The sequence below is a fragment of the Ruditapes philippinarum genome, unplaced genomic scaffold (assembly GCF_026571515.1).
Source record: "Ruditapes philippinarum isolate M1 unplaced genomic scaffold, ASM2657151v2 ctg194_1_1_1_1, whole genome shotgun sequence".
NCBI classification, from domain to species: Eukaryota; Metazoa; Mollusca; class Bivalvia; order Venerida; family Veneridae; genus Ruditapes; species Ruditapes philippinarum.
In genome coordinates, this window is record NW_026853964.1 from 256354 (window position 1) to 280541 (window position 24188).

Below are 24188 nucleotides of genomic sequence, written 5' to 3' on the forward strand. Positions count from 1 at the left end.
CATAAACGAGACAAAATCTAAGTTTCAGTTCGGCAGTACATATAAAAGGTCTCATTTTAAATCAGTTTCACCTGTGCGTTGTCAAAACGTGACCTTGTTTTATCTGGGGGATTCCGTCCTTGCGCATGCGCGCAAACATACTTACACGTGAGGCATGTAAAAGGTTTTCCAGTTATGCCACCTGTTTACAGATAAGAAGGCAATGTGATGAAAACTTGTTTAATTATCAGAATTTTGACCAATATTACTATATAAAATAATTTTATGGCTTTGATGCGTAAAATATCATGCATACAAGCATGCCATCGCATGTATATGCGTTGGCGGTAACGGTACCGGGTAATAGATACACGCGTTTAGTCTACTTTCTATTTCCTGAATAACATCTATTTATCTCTTAGAAAATGGTCTGTTCAACAATTATAAATGAAAAATAGGTCCGATATTATAAAATTGTATAATTATAATGAGTTAAATTTTATGTACGGGAACTACTTCTCTTCATACAAAATAATGGATAATTTCGGTACCCCATATGAGGCCTCATAACTAAGGGTTATTCTATGTTTAGAACATGATGGAATTTCCATGATTTGTGTGACGAGCCCAATATTGATGTGTAACGTTCAAATTTTGGTGAGTGAGCGTAATAAAAAATAATGTTTAAGTAACTACGATATTTGTACGGAAACTGCTCGCATGCAAGTATGTGTGATAGAAAGATATGAGCCGCGTCATGACAAAACCAACATAATGGGTTTGCAACCAGCATGGATCCAGACCAGCCTGCGCATTCGCGCAGTCTGATCAGGATCCATACTGCTCGCTTACAAACCCTATAACAAGTAGAGAAACTGATAGCGAACAGCATGGATCCTGATCAGACTGCGCGCATGCTGGTCGCAAAGCCATTATGTTGGTTTTGTCATTACGTGGCTCATATATATTAATCAATTAAAAACATATAATGCAAAATGTCAAGTTTGACGACCTTTGCTTATGTTGAGTAGTTAAACAGCAAACTTGAAAATGCATTATCACATAAGTTTTTAATTAAATAAAACAACAAATTAAAAAAAAACAACACATAAATATACCCTGAAATTAGTCTTAAATATAAATTTATATCATGATATTGGTTCCAAGTTTGAGCCTTGATGTCTTCACTGGTTTTAGTCGAAAGATCCATTTGCTAACATTGTTTATGAAAACTTGTTTATGCGTGACTGAACTTATGTATAAGTCATGCATGACTGTCAATTTAAAGGCATGTTTTACCTCATAAAAGAATTCCTTCTTTTCCACTGACTTTAAGAAAAGGCAAATCATGAGTTATATAACATTTAAAAAAAATGGGTTTTAAACATGTTAAAGTATGTTAAATGCTTATGACATGAGCTATATCAGTGCTGAAAGTGAAATTATTTGCCATTACAAAGAAGCGAAATGTAAACAAAGTATTTTTTGACTTCCTTACAAACAACTAATTTGCTTTATAGTACTGATTGATTCCAGGAATTGATTCCAGAGCATTTCAATAAGCTAATAGCTTCCAACACAATCAAAATAAAAAAAATTAGTATTAACTAACTACTGCCCAGTAAGTAACTTTTTTTTCAGAAACTTAAACAGGAGACCAAAAATAGAAATCTTCTCAGAAGTAAAAATGATAGCATTCTGAGGCTTAATTGGCCTATAAGAATTATAATATTTGAAGATTTGTTTCTATGGGATGTTCCAAGTAAATATTTCTATTTCTTTAACCACATTTACTGTTACAATTCAATCTCTCATAAAATAAGTTTAAAATATCACAAAGCTCATTAGTTACGTAAATATCACAAAAATTTAGTAAATATCACAAAAATTTAGTAAATATCACAAAAATTTAGTAGATATCACAAAAATTTAGTAGATATCTCATAAATAAAGTAAATACCTCTTAATTAAATAAAGTAATTTTCTAATAAACAAAGAAAATATGTCATAAACATATCACATGTATACAAAAATATCTCATATTAACTAAATGAAAAATATCTTTTCAACCAACAAGAGTAAAACAATCTTACTCTAGTGTTTGTTAAACTCGTATATAATCAAATATTTAAAAGTACACTGTAATTAGTGCCAGTGTTGTTGTACATTATTAATGAGATGCAAATACTGTCATATCCTATAATACTGTCTTAGACTTGCCATAAAGATGATTCATTGAAGCATAACTTTTCGAGAATTTCTGTCCAAGTTTTTCAGGCTCTGACAATATAAGTTTAATTTGTGCTCTTTTTGATTCGAATCTATCCTGACTTTGGTTTGACACTTTCATTTCTACCCTTTTTGATTTGAAGAATAACTTCTTGTACCGCATCTACAAGTGTGTATTGTTGTTCCGTTCCATACAAAGCATGCAATAGAGCAGATAATTTATTAGAGATATTGTTCTTTGTAGTACCGAGCAATGTTGATGTCTTGATATTATTTATAAACTACCTACATGTAACTGTCGGCTATCACACCAATATCAAGCGAGCCTGGGTTTTGACTGGGTCCATCCTGCGTTGGTTGAACTCTTCGTATTGGAAACATAACATGTTGGGCTGGGATAGTTGGTTTCGCAGGAGTTGCAGGCGGACCTGGTTTACCGATATGGGTATCAATGAGGCCACTCTCAGAGTGATATCTCCGTCGCTCGCCCACAAACTGTGCATCAGCATGTTGAGTCATTGGACCAGGTACGGTTAAATGTTCCTGGTCGAGGTAAAAACGACGAGGCTCGATATTCTGTTCGTCAAATGATGTGTGTATATCCCCTTCCGGTTCAACACGTTTCTTTTTAGATTTCTGTCTCTGTTTCACATTTTTAGCGTTGGTCTCTTGAGCACTATCTGAGTGGCCGTCGCCGTAATCTTTCGGGGAATGTTTCATATCCGGAGATTTCTCACGTTTAGATTTTCTGCGTTTAATTGCCGGACTATTTTTTACATCATCTCTGTTTTCCCGATCTGAAGCTGGTGTGATTTGAAAAGAAGTGCTTGGACGGTTGAAATCATGGTAAGAGTAAGGACTTTTTGGAGACTTTAAATAAGCATCGTTGTTTCTTGGAGTCATAAAATGTTGTGTGGGAATTGTGACATTAAAGCTGGGACGATATTCTGACCGCTGTCCACCAAATGGGAGAGTCTGCAGTTTATGCTTCATCGAGTAAATGTCCTCTGCGTTAGCATATTGTGTTTGTAAAGAATGCATGTCGAGAAAGTAACGTTTTTCCTCAATAACTTGTTGCAGGTTAGTATCAAACCGTTTCACATGTTTCTCCTCGCCTACGAGCTTTGTGAACCAGCCACAGAGTATACCTTCGAAAAACATGATGACCGACAGCTGTTGTACTCGCCACTGCACCAGTCGGTTGTCTGAGACAAAAGCACATGTTTGTGACATCATAGCAATCAGTGCATTGAACATCAATACATACGTAAGTAGCACAAACACGATGAAAAGCGTGACGGCCATCCACGGTCGACGTGCATCATATAAATCGTCAATATCACCAAGGCCGAGCATCAGCTTAAATAACAGCATCATCGTGTGTCCGTAAGAGAGAAGATTGTCGTCTTTTGTGCCAGAACCTTTAAACGTCATATATATAGCTGCCGTGAAGGCTATCAGCATTAATATTATAATGATGGAAAAGCGCAGCAAGTCGCCAAATATTATCTTCTGTATCATGACGGTAAAGAAACTGAACTTTTTCCAGGCTCGCAAGAAAAATACAGAGAACCACCAGCCCGTGATTAGGGCTATGATCAGTGCATAGTTTTCGTAATTTTCCATAGTCTCCGAAAGCGAGAATTCAAGTACTAAACTGAGTGCAAAAATAGTAAGAACGATCCTGTATATACCATTGTGGAGTACATTTGTCAGTTGATATATGGAAAAAGATTTTACCCTGAAACATATATGAATCATTTGCATAAACAGGTACAAAATTCCTAGAATAAGGTATACAACTTTGAAACCTTCTAGAAACTGGTCTCTTGTCTGATTAGAGTTTGTAGAGGTTGTTGGCACGGAAACGTTGCTTTCTGTTACTATAATGTAGTCGTCAGCTTTTTCTACAGCAAACACAGTCAGTGTCACCATAAAGAGTAAATGTAGTATGGCCCATGAGTAATAAAACCATCGATAGTACAGCCATTTTGTTTTGATCACATGGCGTACTGTCGGCTGTTGAATAAAATCAAACGCAGCAGACGACTTTATGTCAAACATCGTCTCCATGATCGATTTTTGTTTTTCGCGCTTAATTTCAAATTGAGTACAACACCATAGAGAGCTTTGGTTAGCGAACTTTTTCTGAGACACGCCCTCTGCAGCAGCTGGAGCGACGTGTCTCTTAAGTCGACTTTGACGCATCTTTTGGTCATGTGCCCATCTTTCAGTAGAGACTGTATCTATTTCAGTTATATCGTAAGACTTTCTGTCAAACAAGCCATCATGGCTGCTTAGAAAACAGTAGACTTTTGGCAGTTGGAGAATAAACTGGAATATAGTTGACTGAGAGAGCGTCGCAGAGAGTTGTAAAGGATTTAAATTGTCATTGTTCGGTATAAACCAAATGTACGATTTATCGCTGTGATCAAATTCAAGATTCATATGACTAGACATCAAGTTTTCTGTGATTTTCTCGTGTAAAAACTCCATAGTCGAAATAATGTTTGGTATGTTGTCGGGATATATCGCTGCAAATCGAATCAGGGAATGGAAGACAGTGTCACCCTTGGTGTTCTTTCGTTCCATCTCGGCACCATTGAAATAAAGTGCATTCATCATGTCAGTGTTGAATGTCAGGGCCGCCACAGATAAAGGGAGTTCACCCATCATAACGGTGTTTGCAAAATTTTGACCGGTTGCCTTTGAATGTAATAGTGCATTTTTTAGACTTTGACTTAAGTTTAGGATTTCTGAGAGCATTCCATCGACTGCCTCAGTATTTCCTTTAGCTATGGCTATATGGAGAGCAGTTTGACCGTAATAATTGTCGGAATCCTTCCTAGCTGTTGTCATCAATTCCGGACAGATTTTGATTAATGTTTGTATTATTTCACTGGACTGGTTAAACATGGCCGCGAGGTGTAACATAGATTCCCCATCTTTACCTTTATATGTCATCAGTGCCTTTGTTTGTCCTTCTTTCTTCAATATTTCAAGTAAGATGCGCACCTTGTTACCCTCACCGAGACTAACTGCTCTGGCAAGTTCTTGGAAGTACTTCGGTTTTTCACTATCGACAAATAGCAGACGTCTATGATACTCTTTATATGATTTGATATTGAACGCCATTTTTCTTTCTTTTTATTCTTTACGATATTAATATTTTTTCCCAATTATTGATTCTTTGGGTTTCTTTTGTAACTAAATAATCACAATATACTATGCAATATTGATTACATTTCCAGATTGTTTTTCACTCAGTTTTATTCATAATTCTCAGCTTTCCTTTCAAATGTTAAAATTTCATGGATTCTTTGTTTAATTTGTTTGTTTTGTCCCTGCAAATCTCTCCATGTCATTATATATACATACATGTATAAGTATAGTATATGTATTGTTATATAGTGAACATAATTACAGTGACAATTCACATTATGCCTATACTATGATTAAAATCCTGTTCTTTAATTCCAGTACAAACATTGATTAAACTTCAACAAAATTTTCCTGTTCTCGGATAAGCACATTTTACTGTTTGTTTGATATTATCGATGTAAATTTTGTTCGTTCTTGTATTGATCAAAAACCTGGGTACATACATTTAATAATTTTTTCCGCAGTGTAGTACAGTTTTCTTATATGCTGGAATTGAATCATAGTTGGCCAACAAGATTTCCTGCACAGTTCATATATAATTCATGATAAGAAAAGATTAATTGTTCTAGCTCTGGATCAATGATAATGTGGCTTTATCTACCATTGTTTTTATTATTCATTCTTTTATTCAGTCAGAGAAAAGTAATAAATACATACTCCTGGAGTAATGCATTATTAAGTAGATTATTGTATTTGTTTTATTGTCTAATCTCGCAGTCATTGGATGTACTGGGGTATCTGGTGGCTTCTGCAATGTTCGGTGCCGCTTTAAGGCTCCCACTAGCTACCTCACATTGATGATTTTATATGTCCTTCTTCTGATGTCTGAAGATATAAAACAAAGACAGATCTAGATAAATTTGTTTGTAAAAAAGAACTTTGCATACTTAATGAGGGATATGAGGGGGCAATTGATTGGGGGAGCGGTGGTAGGGGGAGAGGGGGCAAATCATGGGGAGAGAGGGGGCAGGTGGTAGGGGGAAGGGGGCAAGTGATAGGGGGAAGGTGGTAGGGGGAATGGGGAAGGTGATGGAGGGAAGGGGGCAGTTGGTAGAGGGAAGGTGGCAGGAGGGAAGGGGGCAGGAAGTAGGGGGGCAGTTGGTAGGGGGAAGGGGCAGGTGGTGGGGGGGTAGGGGGGAAGGGGGCAGTAGGTAGGGATGGAAAAGGGCAGGTGGAAGGGGAAGTGGAGGCAGGTGGTGGGGGTATGTGGTAGGGGAGTGGGGCAGGTGGTAGGGGGGAGGGGGCAGGTGATGGGGGAGCAGGAGGAGTCAGAACAGCAGCCAAAATTTATCTTGAATTTAATTACTGATTGAGAATTTTAAAACCCATTTCAGTAAAAAATAATTATTTTATTTTTATCATTGAAAATGGGTCTTGACACTTATAATGTAGGAGCGTAAAAATGATGACAGTTGTTTTATCTTAAAGTATCTATAAGTGCAGTTGGCAAATGTACAATCCCATATTCAAGTTGGTACAAAAAGAATTTGTAAACCCATGCTATAAAATAATGCAAAATCATTATCAATACAATCATAAATAGATATTGTCTATTGCACATTAATTGAACTCGAGATAAATTCAACGTTGATTGATATTTAAATACAATTTGACACGGAAAAAAAAAAGAAAAAAAGATAGCTGTCGAGTATCTTGACAGCTTTGAAGACGTAGAAGTTTTACGTACATGGCCAAATGATAAGACGTGGCCAAGTATATTTAAATGAAGAAATATCATTTTTATTTGATTCAATATAACCTGCTTATTAAGATAAAAAAAAAATATGGGTCATCTGAAGGTGGGCCAATGTTTTCGTGATTTAAGGTTGTATAATTTATATTAATATAAAGATTGGTCAGTTAACCTTAACTCTGCTGCATTTGTAAAATGGACTTGCTCATTTAAGAATAAATGGAACTGTCCCATTATTTAAAAAAGAGGTTTCAGTAGGAAAATGTTGACATAAATGGTAAGCAGCTGTCAAAAATTCAAGCAGACGAAAATTTGAAGTCTGATTTCACTGCAATTTTAAACCTTAAACTTAGGTAAGGCTATAAACTGGTTAGCTGGTCAATACACTAGCAATACAATGGTTAGTCTGCAAATACACTAGCAATACTAATGTAAGCCTGCCAATACACTAGCAATACAATTGTTAGCCTGCCAATACTCTAGCAATACTTAAAGGTTAGCCTACTAATACACTAGCAATACTAAGGTTATCCTGCCAATATACTTGCAATACTACAGTTATCCTGCCAAAATACTAGCAATACAAAGGTAAGCCTGGTAATACATTAACAATACTAAGGTTAGCCTACAAATACTCTTGCAATACTAAGGTTAGTCTGCCAATACACTAGCAATACTAAGGTAGTCTTGCCAATACACTAGCAATACTAAGGTTAGCCTGCCAATACACTAGCAATACAATTGTTAGCCTGCCAATACTCTATCAATACTTAAAGGTTAGCCTGCCAATACACTAGCAATACTAAGGTTATCCTGCCAATATACTAGCAACACTAAGGTTATCCTGCCAAAATACTAGCAATACAAAGGTAAGCCTGGTAATACATTAACAATACTAAGGTTAGCCTACCAATACACTTGCAATACTAAGGTTAGTCTGCCAATACACTAGCAATACTTAGATTAGTCTGCCAATACACTAGCAATACTAAGGTAATCCTGCAAATACGCTAGCAATACTAAGGTTATCCTGCCAAAACACTAGCAATACTAAGGTAAGCCTGCCAATTCACTAGCAATACTAAGGTAAGCCTGTCAATACACTAGCAATACCAAAGGTAAGCCTGTCAATACACTAGCAATACAAAGGTATGCCTGTCAATACACTAGCAATACAAAGGTATGCCTGTTAATACACTAGCAATACTATGGTTAAAGGCAGCCAATACACTGGCAGTACTTGGATTATCGAGTCAGCATAAAATAAAATATTGTATTCATATTATTAGTCATGCTATAACAATAATTTCTTTTATGTCTGCAAATTGTTCAAATTTGTTTTGTAGCAAAAGAAAGACAAGATATTATCAAAGACGTGAAATTTAAAATTGCAATTTTATATTTACAAATTCAACTGTGTATATATACAAGGTTGGGTCCTGGCTTAAGTCCATGAACAAGGCCAGTTATAATTGTAAAACCAATAAACTCTCAACTATCTACCCAGTGTATTTATTTATAAAACAAGAAAGAAACATCAATAAAGCAGGTAGTTTTAAGATATCCAGGGTGAATTAGATAGTTACGATCTGCTATTTTTCTTTTTCTCCTTTGGATTGAAAAAATAAATGAACAATTGACATTTTCTCGTTTATATAGAATGCATAGTAATTGATTTATAAATAGATTGATGAATTCATCAGCTTTAAATGAGCCGTGTCAAAACAAAACAAACATAATGGGTTTGCGACCAGCATGGATCCAGACCAGCTTGCGCTTCCGCGCAGTCTGATCAGGATCCATGCTCTTTGCTTACCAACCCTATTACAAATAGAGAAACTGATAGCGAACAGCATGGATCCTGATCAGACTGCGCGGAGGCTGGTCTGGATCCATGCTGGTCGCAAACGCACTATGTTGGTTTTGTCATGACACGGCTCATAATTTATGTATTTACTTTTCGAACATGAGAGGCAATTATTTTAAAGGTAAACTGGTTTCATTTAGTCCAGCTTCTTTTTTTGGAACTGTCTATTACCAGTTTTGCTAGGATTAAATGGTAAATATTCAAAACGTAAAAAAAAAATGCTGATTTGCAAAGAAACCAAACTATTCTGGAATAAAATCAACAAATAACTAAACAAATACAAAAATATTCGGATAAAATAAGGATCAATTTTGTAAACTGTAAACTGCCGGTAGATCTATATTGCAAAAATAACAATAAATTTATTCTAAAATTTCATAAATTTGCTTTTGCAAGTTCAGTTTCATCAAATTAATATAAGATATTTGATATATGAAAAATATTAGTTTTTAAATTTGATCCTGATCCTTAAATCTTTGTGAACACTGGATGAGAGCTTGGTCAGACTGCACATAGGCTGCCCTGGCTTTATAGTGGTGGCACTTTTAGTCTCAGCAGGGTATAATTCAGGTGCGTCCAATGTTTCCATTTTAGACTTCACCCTCTGAGGCAAGCCTGTACATGGGTCCTACCCTCTGAGGCAAGCCTGAACATGGGTCCTACCCTCTGAGGCATGCCTGTACATGGGTCCTACCCTCTGAGGCATGCCTGTACATGGGTCCTACCCTCTGAGGCAAGCCTGTACATGGGTCCTACCCTCTGAGGCATGCCTGTACATGGGTCCTACCCTCTGGATTCTGAGGCAAGCCTGTACATGGGTCAGACAATTTGAACAGATTCTAAACAATGGGCTACTTAAGTTTGGTATTTGTATACTGAACTCCATTATAATTTTAATAGACTGTAGTCTATTTATTCAAATTCTATAGGGTAATCGTTTTTGTGCTTATCAATGATTTGAGGATCCTGATATTTTTTTCTCAAGATTGATTTACTTAAAATAGTTTAGCTTATCTGGAGGCATGCAGCTCTAACTTGTAATCTTAACTCGACTTACTATAAAGCTGTATATTTGAATTAGTATCAAATTTTGTTATTAATTTACCGATTGCATTGTTGTATTCCGAAGTACAAGTGTGTTTGTACCACGTATTACATGTATATTAAGTGTATATGAAGTATGGAGGGTATTGATCGTCGAGATTATACAGTTTAAATTAGGATTACGATACTTAACCTTTGATCTTGTTACATTGTATTAAACGTGCACTACTTAAATTTTGTATATGTATAATATATATTTGACATCTGTAATTACACCAATCGATGCATGGGAAAAGAAAATAATTTTGAAGTGGAGAAAAATATGCCTTGAATGCTCTGACATTCATTTACTAAGGCTACCAAATTTTTTCAGAAGTTACATTTGTGCATTAAATGCCCATAATGTTTCAGAAATGCTTTTATTTTTATTTCTCAAAAAGCTTTTTAATTTTGATGTACTTTTAATTATAGTATCCAAAAGTTACTCATTTGGCCAATTACCTAAAATCGTCTTTTTCATTTCTTGCTTTTTAGTTATAATGAATATAAGAATTTAAATATCTTGTACGGAAGTCAAAATACTACTTTGACGTTTGTTTACATTTTGCAACTTTTATGACAAATTATTTCAAATTCATCGCTACTTTCATTAGGTATCAAAAATCTAACATTTCTCTAAAACCATTTATTTAAACATTATAAAATTCACGTTTGCCCTAAATTCTAAAGAACTAAAAATTTATTTGTTTCTTAAGCATAATGTGCATGACTTCAAACTTATTTTGCATCGGTAGATTTAATAGCAGTGGCCAATTTTTTAAATTTTTTTTTTTTTAATTTTATTATTTTTTTTTTTAATCAATTTTTTATTTCTTCAATTTTTTTGTTATAATTTAATTTGCAACAAGAAAACTATTTCTATTTTGTATTTAAAAAGTTTTAAAACATGTAGAAATAATACTTGAATATTAATGAAATTTAAAATGATGATATTAATTTTGCAATAAAAATATATAATTATATAACCCACTTACCTTCAACAAGGATTATTTAATTATTTGTTAAGATATATTAATTCATAAATATATATAATAAACTTTATTCTTGATTTGATTTATATCCCACTCTCTCTCGGAGCTTGTTATCAATTGAAAGAAAAAAAGAACGTAATAATTTTTGCGATTCCTGCACAAAGACCTTTGTTTAAAAACAGTGCCAAGTTTTGAAAGATTATATTGACAGGATATTTAACCTTGTGAGGTTTAAATACCCTGTACGTATATACCATGTGATTCACTATATACCTCACATTACGAGGGGGGACTTTACCTGGCTATATGGGCTTCTGTAGATATTGATAAAAGTTATTTTTAGACTTTTACTACAACAATTATGTACCGATTTTACATCTATATTTAGAAATGAGAATTCATTGTCCACAGTTTTTTCTCCCAGTCTGTATTAATTTTGATATGTGTGACAATAAGCAATAATATATTGTTGACAGATCTGTGTGCGATATGTTTTAAGTGAAAATTGTTTAAAGCTATTGGTGAAAATGATCTTTTTTTAAAATCCAATAATAAATTGCATAGCTAATAAAAATGTAAATTTAACACACTGTTTAAATTTTTCTATATTTTCTATTATCTGTTGGAACTGACTATTAAACCTTGGTATATATATTCTTTTTATAGCTGTTGAATGTTTTCTGCTTACGATGAAAAATAGCATTTTAAAATTTATTTTATGCTTTATTATACATGTAAATTAAAACACAAATTTGAATGATTTTATTGGAAATTATGCTATGTGTAATCTCCTATATTTTTGTGGGGATTTTTTTTTCTCAATTTTTATTTTATTCTTTGCTGGGGGTGGCATGTGTCAGACCTGGCTTTGATCAAAGTTTGTTCTAGTTATTGTAATGTAGTACTCCGGTGAGGGCACAAAATATTACATTATTAAATGATCAGACAATCGGACGTTCAAACGGACATATGACTGATCACAATGTTAATGAACTAAGGCTGGACTTCGGAAATAAATGCTTAAGAATATTACCAGAATGGGGAGACCACCTTAAGGATATTTATGGGGATTTCTTTTTTCTCATTACTTTTTAGCTCACCTGTCACAAAGTGACAGGGTGAGCTTTTGTGATCGCTTTTCGTCCGGTGTCCGTCCGTCGTCCGTCCGTCCGTCATCCGTCCATAAACTTTTACTTTAAATGACATCTCCTCATAAACCACTAAGCCAATTTCATCCAAACTTCACAGGAATGTTCCTTTGGTGGTCACCTTTAAAAATTGTTCAAAGAATTTAATTCCATGCAGAACTCTGGTTGCCATGGCAACCGAAAGAAAAAACTTTAAATATCTTCTTTTTAAAAAACCGAAAGAGCTAGAGCTAAGATATTTGGCATGAAACATCTTCTAGTGAGTGTCTAGCAAGATTGTTCAAATAAAAGCCCTGGGGTCAAAATTGGCCCCGCCCCAGGGGGTCATTGATTTTCCCTATATGTATATAGTAAAAACTTAAAAAAATCTTCTTTTAAAGAACTCAAAGAGCTAGAGCTAAGATATTTAGCATGAAACATGTTCTAATGGGTGTCTACCAAGTTTGTTCAAATAAAAGCCCTGGGGTCAAAATTGGCCCCGCCCCAGGGGGTCATTGATTTTCCCTATATGCATATAGTTAAAACTTAAAAAATCTCCTTTTAAAGAACCCGAAGAGCTAGAGCTTAGATATTTGGCATGAAACATCTTCTAGTGAGTGTCTACCAAGATTGTTCAAATAAAAGCCCTGGGGGTCAAAATTGGCCCCGCCCCAGGGTGTCATTGATTTTCCCTATATGCATATAGTAAAAACTTAATAAATCTTTTTTTAAAGAACCCAAAGAGCTAGAGCTAAGATATTTAGCATGAAACATCTTCTAATGAGTGTCTACCAAGTTTGTTCAAATAAAAGCCCTGAGGTCATAATTGCCCCGCCCCAGGGGGTCATTGATTTTCCCTATATGTATATAGTAAAAACTTAAAAAATATTCTTTTAAAGAACCAAAAGAGCTAGAGCTAAGATATTTAGCATGAAACATGTTCTAATGGGTGTCTACCAAGTTTGTTCAAATAAAAGCCCTGGGGTCAAAATTGGCTCCGCCCCAGGGGGTCATTGATTTTCCCTATATGTACATGTATATAGTAAAAACTTAAAAAATCTTCTTTTAAAGAACTCAAAGAGCTAGAGCTAAGATATTTAGCATGAAATATGTTCTAATGGGTGTCTACCAAGTTTGTTCAAATAAGAGCCCTGGGGTCAAAATTGGCACCGCCCCGGGGGTCATTGATTTTCCTTATATATGTGTATATCAAAAACTTAAAAAGTATTCTTTGAAAAAACCTAAATAGCTCGAGTTAAGATATTAAGCATGAAACATCTTCTAGTGAGTGTCTACAAAGTTTGTTCAAATAAAAGCCCTTGGGTCAAAATTGGCCCTGCCCTGGGGTCATTGATTTTCCTTTTATGTGTATAGGAAAAACTTAAAAAAACATCTTTGAAAAAACCCAAATAGCTAGAGTTTAGATATTAAGCATGAAACATGTTCTAGTAAGTGTCTACAAAGTTTGTTCAAATAAAAGCCCTGGGGTCAAAACTGGCCCCGCTCCAGGGGTGTCATTGTTTTTAACTATATGTGTATAGTAAAAACTTAAAAAATCTTCTTTAAAAAAAACACAATGAGCTACAGCTTAGATGTTTAGCATGAAACATCTTCTTATGGGTGTCTACCAAGTTTGTTCAAATAAAAGCCCTTGGTTAAAATTGGCCCTGCCGGGGGTAGGGGAGGGCAGATCATTGTTTTTCATTATAAGTGTGTACATCATGAAACGTCTTCTTATAGGTGTCTTCCAAGTTTGTTCAAATAAAAGCCCTTGGGTTTAAACTTGCCCCGCTCCGGGGGCCTACATACAGGTGAGCGACCTTAGGGCCATCATGGCCCTCTTGTTTATTTATTCTTTGCTGGGGGTAGCATGTGTCAGACCTGGCTTTGATGGAAGTTTGTTCTAGTTATTGTAATAATTATTATCTGGTTATATTGGGGTCACACAGTGATATTATATCAGAATTATTGTATAATATAGACTTTATTTACTTAAACGTTTAGTTTACAAAAAGAGTAGGGTAGTCTTTTTATATTTTAGGCAGATTTTAAATTTTATCCTAAACATTTTCCAATATCAACTGTTTGTCTGAACACCATTTTGAACAGTCAATCTTTTGAATTCAGCTCAACTTGACTATGAAAATATGAGCATAATGTCACTTTAAAGGGACTCCACTGAGGTATGTTTGACATTATAAATGGGCCTCAAAAAATATTTTTTTCAAGTTTGGTGTACCATTTGATAAAGGTTTGCACCAATAACTTGTGTACAAGCTAGTTTTCAGACCATTCCCTCTCGATTTATTTCAGAATCATCATTTTTTATTGTCAAAATAAAAAAGTTTCATTCAAATCGGGTCAAAACTCTTACTACTCAATATCGAAATTCAATTATAATCTAAGTTGATTCTTATATTTAAATATCATCCTTTCCAGATTTTTCCATTTTAAGTGCTTCAGATATGATACATGTAAAAATTTCAACTTTAATGATTTTAGTCTTTTTGACCTCAATGTGACATTTAATATCTAATAGTATACAAAAAGTATTCACAGTTTGTATCACCAATGTTTATTTAAAGGTTTCTGTTCTGTAATTACTCAGTGGGACACAAGCTAAGTTTTTGTGCATAATGTTTCTTTCTTTAAAGTAGCTTGTTTACAATCCCAATACCCCCCCCCCCCCCCCCCCCCCCCCCCCCCCCCCCCCCCCCCCCCCCCCCCCCCCCCCCCCCCCCCCCCCCCCCCCGATGTATCTTTTTGATAGTGGCAGTGATTTTTCTCACTTAATTGGGAAGAGGCCTAAGCCTCTTGATTTTGGGAAAAATTATCGCTAAAATTGCTGATTTGGGAAGTAAAAAAGCTGGTTTAAGTTCAGATTTTTGGGAAAACTGCATGATTTTAAAGAAAATTTCAATTGGGAAGAGGCCTTTTTTCGGAGTCTGTTATATAAGTAGGAAAATCACTGAGTGGACTGTGCTGGAAAAGTGATTTTTTTTAAACAAAATTTCTCGAATGAAAACATTGGTGTTTTGGGGTCTAAATAGGGCAATTATTCATTCACCTATATAAAGCAATTGGTTAAATAAGGAACAGTGCAGACCATGATCAGACAGCATGGATGTTACTGGCTCATCTTGGTCGGCAATTTTTAATTTCAAGCAGCTGCCAGTATAGGTCGTATTATTAAGGTTGAAATGTAATATTACAAACACTTCAGATATAGGTATGTGGTGAACATTAACAAAGATACATAAAAAGTGTCTATGATTGAATGTATTTATGCTATTTTATTTCATAATTTGTAAAAAATGATAAATTTTGACAGTTATACATAGTAATCAATATGTGTAATATTTATGGCTTTTTATGTGCAATCTAAAACTTATTTGATTCAGCATTCTGGTACACATGTTTATTGTTGATGGACACGTAGATTTCAGTGCTGGGATTCTATAAATGCTGAATTTTACGCGAGGATGCATAAACATAATTGATAGTAAACAAACATAAATACATACGACTCCTAATTTGAAAATGCTAATGAGGATCCTAAAAAAAAAGAGTAAAAGTAAATATTTTTGTTAACATTATCTGACCAATAGGGGCCTCTGAATTCTTAAAGTCACTTTTTTTCCTTCTTCTGAAAGGCCATACAATACATGTATTAAAATTAATAACCCTTCAATAATGAAGAGCATGTTAGATGCTTATTACCTGAAAAAATAGTGCTGAATGTGAAACAATTTATCATAAAAGAATAGGGATGTCATGTTTAAATTATCTGTTAACGATCAGATTTTAGCTAAAAGCTAGTTAGAAATTTAATAATATATAGACAAAGAGCCGAGAAAGTTTTAAATTGATTCTTAACCTGACCTTCATTTTTACAACGAGATGTTTATTACAGTTAGTTTGTATTTTAATTGTACTAAACAATGTATTTTTTTCCAGTTACAGGCTATCTAATATTGATCGGTACAGACCTACCAGAATAAATAATCCATAATCAGATATGTTTTGTAAAAAATTTGAGTCTTATATATAAAATGTGAACAAAATGTCATATCTTGACGTAACCATCCATCATTTTTAGAGAATTTTTTAAAATATGTACCGATTGAATCGCTAACATTGCAGACTATGTTTAGACAGCACAGATTTTGCCGGCTGATCTAGATCCGTACCCTGATCGCATAGATAGCGTCTGTTGTAGAATAGTTAAGGCTGAAGATTGAAAATGAAAACAGATAAGTGTTATCATAACAAAAAGCTGGGAAGTAACTTTATACTCTAATAGAGATATGTATATATCGTAATATCAAGACGTAAGTGTCGAAATAAATAAAATAATAATATTTACGTAATAAGAAACTTCATATTTTCATTATTTTCGGTAGCACTTTCAATGCATATCTTCAGCCAAATATTTTAATCAATAAACTAATAAACAAATCATGTAATATCATGAAAAAAATGCGGGGCCATGATTATTAAATGATAGCATTTTTCGCAGCAAAACACAATGATGTGAGTTTACACGTTAAATTATGTATATTTATATAACACGATGATGTGTATTTTTTCAGGACCGGTTCCCGATGATGTGAGTTTACACAGTAAATATGTATATTTATATAAACACGATGATGTGTATATTTTCAGGACCGGTTCCCAACGATGTGTTTGGAGACAAGAACGCTATAAGTTTTACAGTAAACTTTTTCTTCAACAATAATACTGCTGCTCAGAACTTCACAGCATTATTTCAGACGGTAGATCCTCGTAAGTAAAAAATCTTAGCTAATGTGTTGAGTAATTAATTGAAATGATAAAAAAAAAAATATCATGGTTTATATAACATACAAAATTTGTGAAATTGCATAAAATAATCTGGAAAGAATAATTAGAGATCTGTTTATTGATCTCAGGTCTCGACTCTTAATATTTTTGAAGTACACTAATTTGACCCATATATTTGACTCCGTATTGATATGCCCATTTGAAAGTAGGTCATGTTAGAGGCACGCCTAAGGAGGGTCGGTTTGGAGCATATCTTTTTCTACAAACATGGATGAATTTCAGTAATATACCATTCCAAAGTTCACCATCATGAAACATAGTGCTTCATGCATGAATAAGATCTCAAGGTCAAGGTCACATGATAGAGGTCAGAGGAAAACCTGTATCCAGAGAAAGCTGTCATCATTGCTGGGGTCTCTTCAAACTTAGCTTAAGTTACATACCTCACCTCTTTAATGTTCATATCATTTCTGTAATTGGAGGGGCATCCGTGGCCGAATGGTTAAGGTCGTTGACCTCAAACCACTTGCCCCTCACTGCTGTGGGTTCGAATCCCGACAGTTGGATTCTTTCATGTGAGGAAGCTATCCAGCTATCTTACAGAACGAAGATGGTTCTACTCAGGTGCCCGTTCGTGCTTGAAATAATGCACAGAAGAGTATCTGAGGTCTTCCTCCACCAGTAAAACTGGAACGTCGCCATATGACCTATACTGCTTTGGTGTGATGTAAAACCCAATTAAACAAACAAAAATTTCTGTAATTGGAAGTAATAGTAAATTTGTTCATTGCAGGTTGCAGTGGAAAGTTGGATGTGGCGTCTACATTTAAACAACTGACTATACCTGCCAGTAACCAGTTACCGGTGACCTGCTACGCTCAGCTGAAGTTGGGAGGCGAGGGCAAGGTGTATATGGAGAACAGTGTGAACTACACTCAGACACGTGGCTTTGATAATGTGATATTTTATGATGGTGCTAGCACTCAGGCACCCGTCGTAGGAACCAATAGCGATGGTACGTAAAAACAAGTCAGATTAGTAGATCAAGTTAGTAGATCAAGTTAGGTTTACTTTTCAACTATTTTGTATATTTTCTAATTGTCTCATTTGAATAAAAGAATGAATAAACTATGCTGGGGAAGCTTCGTTTCCTGTTATGGGACAAGTCAAATTGGTCCTTTCTTTAAAAAAAACTGCAGTTTTTTAATGATACTATGTATTTATATTGTGACCATCTACAGTGTGTAGAAATTTAAACATATTAACATATACACTTTGTGTGAAATCAAAACATGTTTATTTAATATTTACAAAGAGACTGTGTAGCAATTATTAAATTAATATTTCCTCATTTCAAATTTGAGCATAATATATCTTTAAGTGTCAGGTCAACCTAGCACTTCTGTACCCTGACCGGATTTTATACTGTTAAATTTTAGTATTTTGTTTTTGAAATTCCTTAAAGTGACATTATGCTCATATTTTCATAGTAAAGTTGAGCTATATTGACTTTATATTTCAAAAAGATTGACTGTTTAAATGGTGTTTGACCAACAGTTTATTTTGGAAAATATTTAGGATAAAATTTATTATCGGCTTAAAATATAACAAGACTGTCCTACTCTTTTTATAAACTGAACCTAACAGGTAAATTCTAAAAAGATATTTACAGAAATTTCGTTTGACTCTAACCTATTCATTCACTATATACCTTTAGATGGGCATAATGTCACTTTAAACTAGATATGGACTGTTCCAAATTCTCAAAAGGGCAAGTCCATTTAACATATTTATTAGTGTAAGTACAAAGAAAAAAGAAAAAAAAAGAAAACCCACTGAATTACTTGCCTTGCAACATCTACAATAACTGAGTAAACTCATCATTTTCATCATATTTTCAGGACTTCAGTGGCTCGTGGGCTCAAAGAAATCTCTGACAGTGGTTGCCAACCTTGGAGCACAGTCTGCCCGAGTCAGTAATTTACAGTACCGGTCAGACAGTAAGTATAATTCTTATATTCATTGGACATATTTCGAGGGTTGACCGCAAAATTGATGTAAGTTCCTTTTTTATTTCATATCAGTTACAGCAGTTTTACTGTCAACCTTTGATTTTGTAGAATGGAAGAAAATGTATTGGGAAAGAGGGCTGAAGATGCCGTTATAAAAATTTGCCTTATTTTTGATGTCATTAATGAGACATCTACATGTATATAGGGTTGTTGCATCAAAGAGAGAGTCGATGACTGCTAATCCAGTTACCTCTCTGGCGTGGGTTTGATCCCCGGGAGATGTTTTGGTAGTTTTGGTAGTTTAACGTGGAGGAAGGTAGTCTAGTACTGGTGTAACTCTCCAGGAACAATGGTTAGGAAACTACCCGTCTATATGACTGAAATACTGTTGGGAAAAGGCGTAAAATGAAACAAACAAAAAAAAACAAAAGCATCAAAGAACTAATTTTGTAATAATGCATGGATTAAAGTTTGCATTTTCATCGCTAGTTGGAAAGTTCTTTTTGGTGAAAAAAAGTGATTGTTAAACAACTTGATATTTTGTAACCTTTGTGCAGTAACGCGGTAATTCCTATTGAATTATATGAGGAGTTAACCCATTTCTGCACTAAGGCGATGAATTACAAGGCACTTTATGTACTTGACATTTTAAGGCTATGGTGATCACTCTCAGGAGGGTAAAGGTTTGCAGATTTTAAACCAGAAGTTCTGTTCAGTGTTTATCATGAACTCATCTTGTTATCAAATAAGGCATAGTTTAAAGTTTATTTTTAAGTTAAAAGGCACATTATGCCCCAGACATCCATATTTATTAAATTCATTAGAAATGTGAAACATGTGTTTAATAATGTTTTAATAATGGATTTAGAGCATGTTAGATGTTTAACAGCTGAAGAAAGTAGTATTGAATGTGCAGTAATGTGTTGTAAAAGTAGCAAAATGTTAACAAAGTGGCATTTTGACTTCCATACAAAATACCAATTTCACTATAATTATACCAATTGCCAACAAAGCAAAAGAAGTAAAAGATACTTCATCTATATGGCAAATAATTATTTTTGGAAACTATAACAAGATACTAAAAATTAAAAAATTTTGTGAAATAAAAATCATACCATTTCTGAGGCATATTTGGCCTTTAAGGGAAGAAAATACAATGTTTCAAATCAGTAATGTATAATTGAATTTTGTTTATTTTAAGCATAAATGAGCCACGCCTTGACAAAACCAACATAGTGCGTTTGCGACCAGCTTGGATCCAGACCAGCCTGCGCATCCGTGCTGTCTAATCAGGATCCATGCTGTTCGCTTTCAAATTCAATAGAGTTTGAAAGCGAACAGCATGGATCCTGATCAGACTGCGCGGATGCGCAGGCTGGTCTGGATCCATGCTGGTCACAAATGCACTATGTTGGTTTTGTCATGGCACGGCTCAAATAATGATTGTTTTTCAGGTTACAACAATTTTTTCACTCTCACGAATCAGTCACGATCTGCAAATATTGACTTTGACGGCACTACCATCAGCAATAGTACTGTGAAAGTGATGTTCCTGAGTACAAACCAGTCCCTATCGTCTGTAAGTTGTGAAAATCTGTAGCATTAAAGTGAAATTATGCCAGCTAAAGGGTATATAATTAGTGAATAAGTGAAAGTCAAATAAATAAGTAATCCCCTTTAGTGATAGTGTCAGTTTAACCCTTATTGTGCATACTAGTAATTTCTCAAATGGACTTAACCCCAGCTTCTATTTTAGAACTGTCCATTATCAATTTTGAGGGATATCAGTATGAAATTTAAAGTCTTATGATTCAACAGTAGTAATTTCTTAAATGAACTTAACCCATTATCAATTTGAGGGATATCAGTATGAAAATTAAAGTCTATGAACCAACAGTCTAGAGTCTGGTCAGACAGTACATAAGCTATGGTGTTTTACGTTTTGTTTATTAATTTGTTGTTTTATTTTTCAGATTAAGATTGAACTAAACAACAACACATCATTGACAGATGGTAAGATAACAGTCCAGTGCCAAGGGTTCATGACGATGTTCACTTATACGTAAGTCATTTTTTGGTGGTTTTTTTCTTATGACAGGCAGGTGTGTAATTATCAAAACTTATCATCCGGAGTTCACATTAGTAGGTGCATTGGTTCTTAAGCATTTGGACTTACTATTGAAGCCACTCTTGAGTTTGCCTCTTGAAACTAACTAGAACATAAGAAAATGCAGTTGAGTCCAGTAGAACTCAAACTCGGAATCCCTTGGTTGATAGGCCAACAATCTTTGTTTTCATTCAATTGAACAAGTTTATGGTTGACATTTTAACATGAAATTTCTATTCTTTTATTTTACTACAATAATAATTATATTTAGGACGAAAAATGGAGCATCAATTTTGTTAAACAATATGTGAAGGTTTAATCAAGTAGTGATCAAGTACTTGATTAAACTGGTTAATAGGGTATTCATTTTGTTAACCAATACTTGGATGTTTATTCGAGTACCTATCAAGGACTCGATTAACTGGTTAATTGAGAATTAATTTTGTTAACCAATACTTGGATGTTTAATTGAGTAGCGATTGAGTACTCGAATAGTTAACTGGTTAATGGAATATCAATTTTGTTAACTGATACTTGGATGTTTAATTGAGTACCTATTGAAGACTTGATTAACCAGTTATGTAGTATTAATTTTCTTAACCGGTACTTGAGTGTTCAATCAAGTACTGATTGAGTACTCGATTAACCGTTGAATGTAGTATTAATTTTGTTAACTGGTACTTGAGTGTTTAATAGAGCACGGGTCGACTACTTGATTATTCGTTGCCATCCATAGTTTTAATAAAGATTGTTAAAATGTTTAAACAGCTGCATATTCTTGTTATAAACAAATGTCTACTGTTTGTATATGATTTCAGGAAAGACAGTGTGTTTCTTCCAATAATAATTCCCAGTGCTCGAGCTATGGTTGTTATAACTATGTTGACAGGAAATCAGAAAGTTTCGTTGAAGGCAACAGCTCTACAACCAACAGGTAAGGTTTATTGAAGATTTAACACGGTTAGAGCCGACATTGATAAGTCATTGTCACCAGTATAGAGCCAGGCCAGGCTGCACATCCATACAATCTGACCTTGCTTTATACTGACAATTGACCAACTTTGATCTTGATAATTGACAGTTTTAAATATGGCTCTTTCAGGATTTTGAAAAAAAAAGTTTTAAGATTGGTTCCTTCAGGACAGGGGTATATGAATGAGCGATTATGAAATAAATGTGATAAATCAGCAATACTGCTCTTTTAATTTTTGCTCTTTGCTAAGAGATTTCTGTTTTCTATGTTGATTTTAACAGTCATTCTTATGTTAGAAATAGAATTGTATTTGTGTATGTGTAATTATTGTGATGCTTTTGTATTTTTCCTGTAAAACACTTGAAATTATGTTGTCAAGAATTTTGCGTTTTTTTTTGTTTTTTTTTGCTTAAAAAGTATATTTTTCCTTATTTGTGTTCTCAGAAATTTGCGTCATTGTATTCAAAATCAAAAGTGATGCTAAGTAAGTTAAGATTTTCATAATTGTGGGCAGATAAACTTATATCTGATAACTATGGATTCTCGAAGAAATTGATGTATGAATATTAGCGAAAATTAATCTAATGCAAATAAAACCTGTGATACAGTATACTCTGCATACCTTCAGCTACTGCAGTTAAATAATAATTCTAACACGCTTCATACTATTCCCCTGTCAAACATATAAGACAGTCAAGTGCATTATTACACGATATATTCACAGCATAAAAAAGGAATGGTTATACGTCATATGACATCAGATATGACGTCAATTAACCAAATGACATCTACTCTCAGTTTATTGTTAAAATGCTTTGTAATTAATAACTCAGGCCTATTGGCCTTCGTGATTACATTCCTAAGCATTTGAACTCAAACCAAGCATTATTCTACAACAATGCACTCAAATTTGATATCCATTTCCTAAATAAATTATTGTGCAATAATTATATAAATGTATGTTGTATATTTGACAGGTTGTAATGGGTTGTCTAACGGACCATCGGGCCAAATTAATTTTGCTGGTGCAAGCACAACAGAGAAGTCCTGCAATTTTCTAGTTTCTACAAGTAAAATTTCTTATTATTATTGATCTTATGTCAATCTTTAAGTATATATAGATGCAAGAGGTAGTTTGAATTGATTTATTTTTGTAAATTAGTCTTGAAAGTTAAAAGCTTTTATCAATTATCATTTAGCATAGTTACTGCCTTGACTTGTCAGAACTGGTTTAACCTTGAAGTTACTGCCTTGACTTGTCAGTACTGGTTTAAACCTTGAAGTTACTGCCTTGACTTGTCAGTACTGGTTTAAACCTTCAAGTTACTGCCTCGACTTGTCAGTACTGGTTTAAACCTTCAAGTTACTTACCTACTCCATATTGGTTTTCTCAGGGTTAAAATCAGAAACCACATAGCTTTCAAAATTATGAAAGCTCGCCAATGATTGGCTATGTGAAAGGTCTCCAGAAATGACTTCATATTTGGTCACAGTCGGATCTAAAAGCGGAGCGTTATTTAGAGCTGATTTTAATCAGATTGCAATGAAACTATGTTCATAATGTTACTTTATATTTATACAGGTAATGATATTATATTTATACAGGTAATGATATTATATTTATACAGGTAATGATATTATATTTATACAGGTAATGATATTATATTTATACAGGTAATGATATAATACTGGAGATGAAGCAGATTAACTTGTGTAAGACGGGTACCCTCGATATCTACCAGGGCTTCAACAAGAACTCCGTGAAATACGCATCCTTCCAAGCTAACACGTCATACACGATCCCTCAGATCAGATTTCCAGCTGGCTCACCTCCAAGGTAAAAGTTTAAGATACGTCTTTGGATCTCAAACATTTAACCCCGTCCTTAGGTCGTCACCACTTCTATTTATGTCCTAAGGTCTCTTTATATTATCTATTAAGGAAGAAAACAATTGATTATTCCGTATATATCAAAGTATAATTTTATGTATGTGCCAAATTTCTCTGACATAGAATTGTGGATGATTCTAAAATACAGTGTCAATATAGTACTATGAAAGTGCTTAGGATAATGAGTCTTGGCCATCCATGGATACTTTAATTGTAGACTTTAAAGCATTATCTGGTATTATATTATCTCATGGTTATTGATTCTTTC

General features: G+C 34.2%; 2 protein-coding genes across 3 annotated transcripts in view; one reads left to right on the plus strand and one right to left on the minus strand.

Moving 5' to 3' along the window:
• The window catches only part of LOC132738527 (cubilin-like), a 52755-nt gene that overhangs the window by 13532 nt on the left and 15035 nt on the right, over window positions 1-24188 (plus strand). For both annotated transcript variants that reach the window (XM_060726030.1, XM_060726031.1), the window contains 8 exons: window positions 16801-16920; window positions 17732-17953; window positions 18840-18938; window positions 20405-20529; window positions 20924-21012; window positions 21876-21991; window positions 23008-23100; window positions 23705-23867. In XM_060726030.1, coding sequence (XP_060582013.1) covers window positions 16801-16920; window positions 17732-17953; window positions 18840-18938; window positions 20405-20529; window positions 20924-21012; window positions 21876-21991; window positions 23008-23100; window positions 23705-23867 — 1027 coding nt within the window. The remainder of the gene's footprint in view (window positions 1-16800; window positions 16921-17731; window positions 17954-18839; window positions 18939-20404; window positions 20530-20923; window positions 21013-21875; window positions 21992-23007; window positions 23101-23704; window positions 23868-24188) is intronic.
• On the minus strand, window positions 2266-6241 carry LOC132738526 (transient receptor potential cation channel subfamily V member 5-like). Its single transcript, XM_060726029.1, has one exon. It carries the CDS (start codon window positions 5341-5343, stop codon window positions 2494-2496), a length of 2850 nt encoding a protein of 949 aa, XP_060582012.1. The 5' UTR covers window positions 5344-6241; the 3' UTR covers window positions 2266-2493.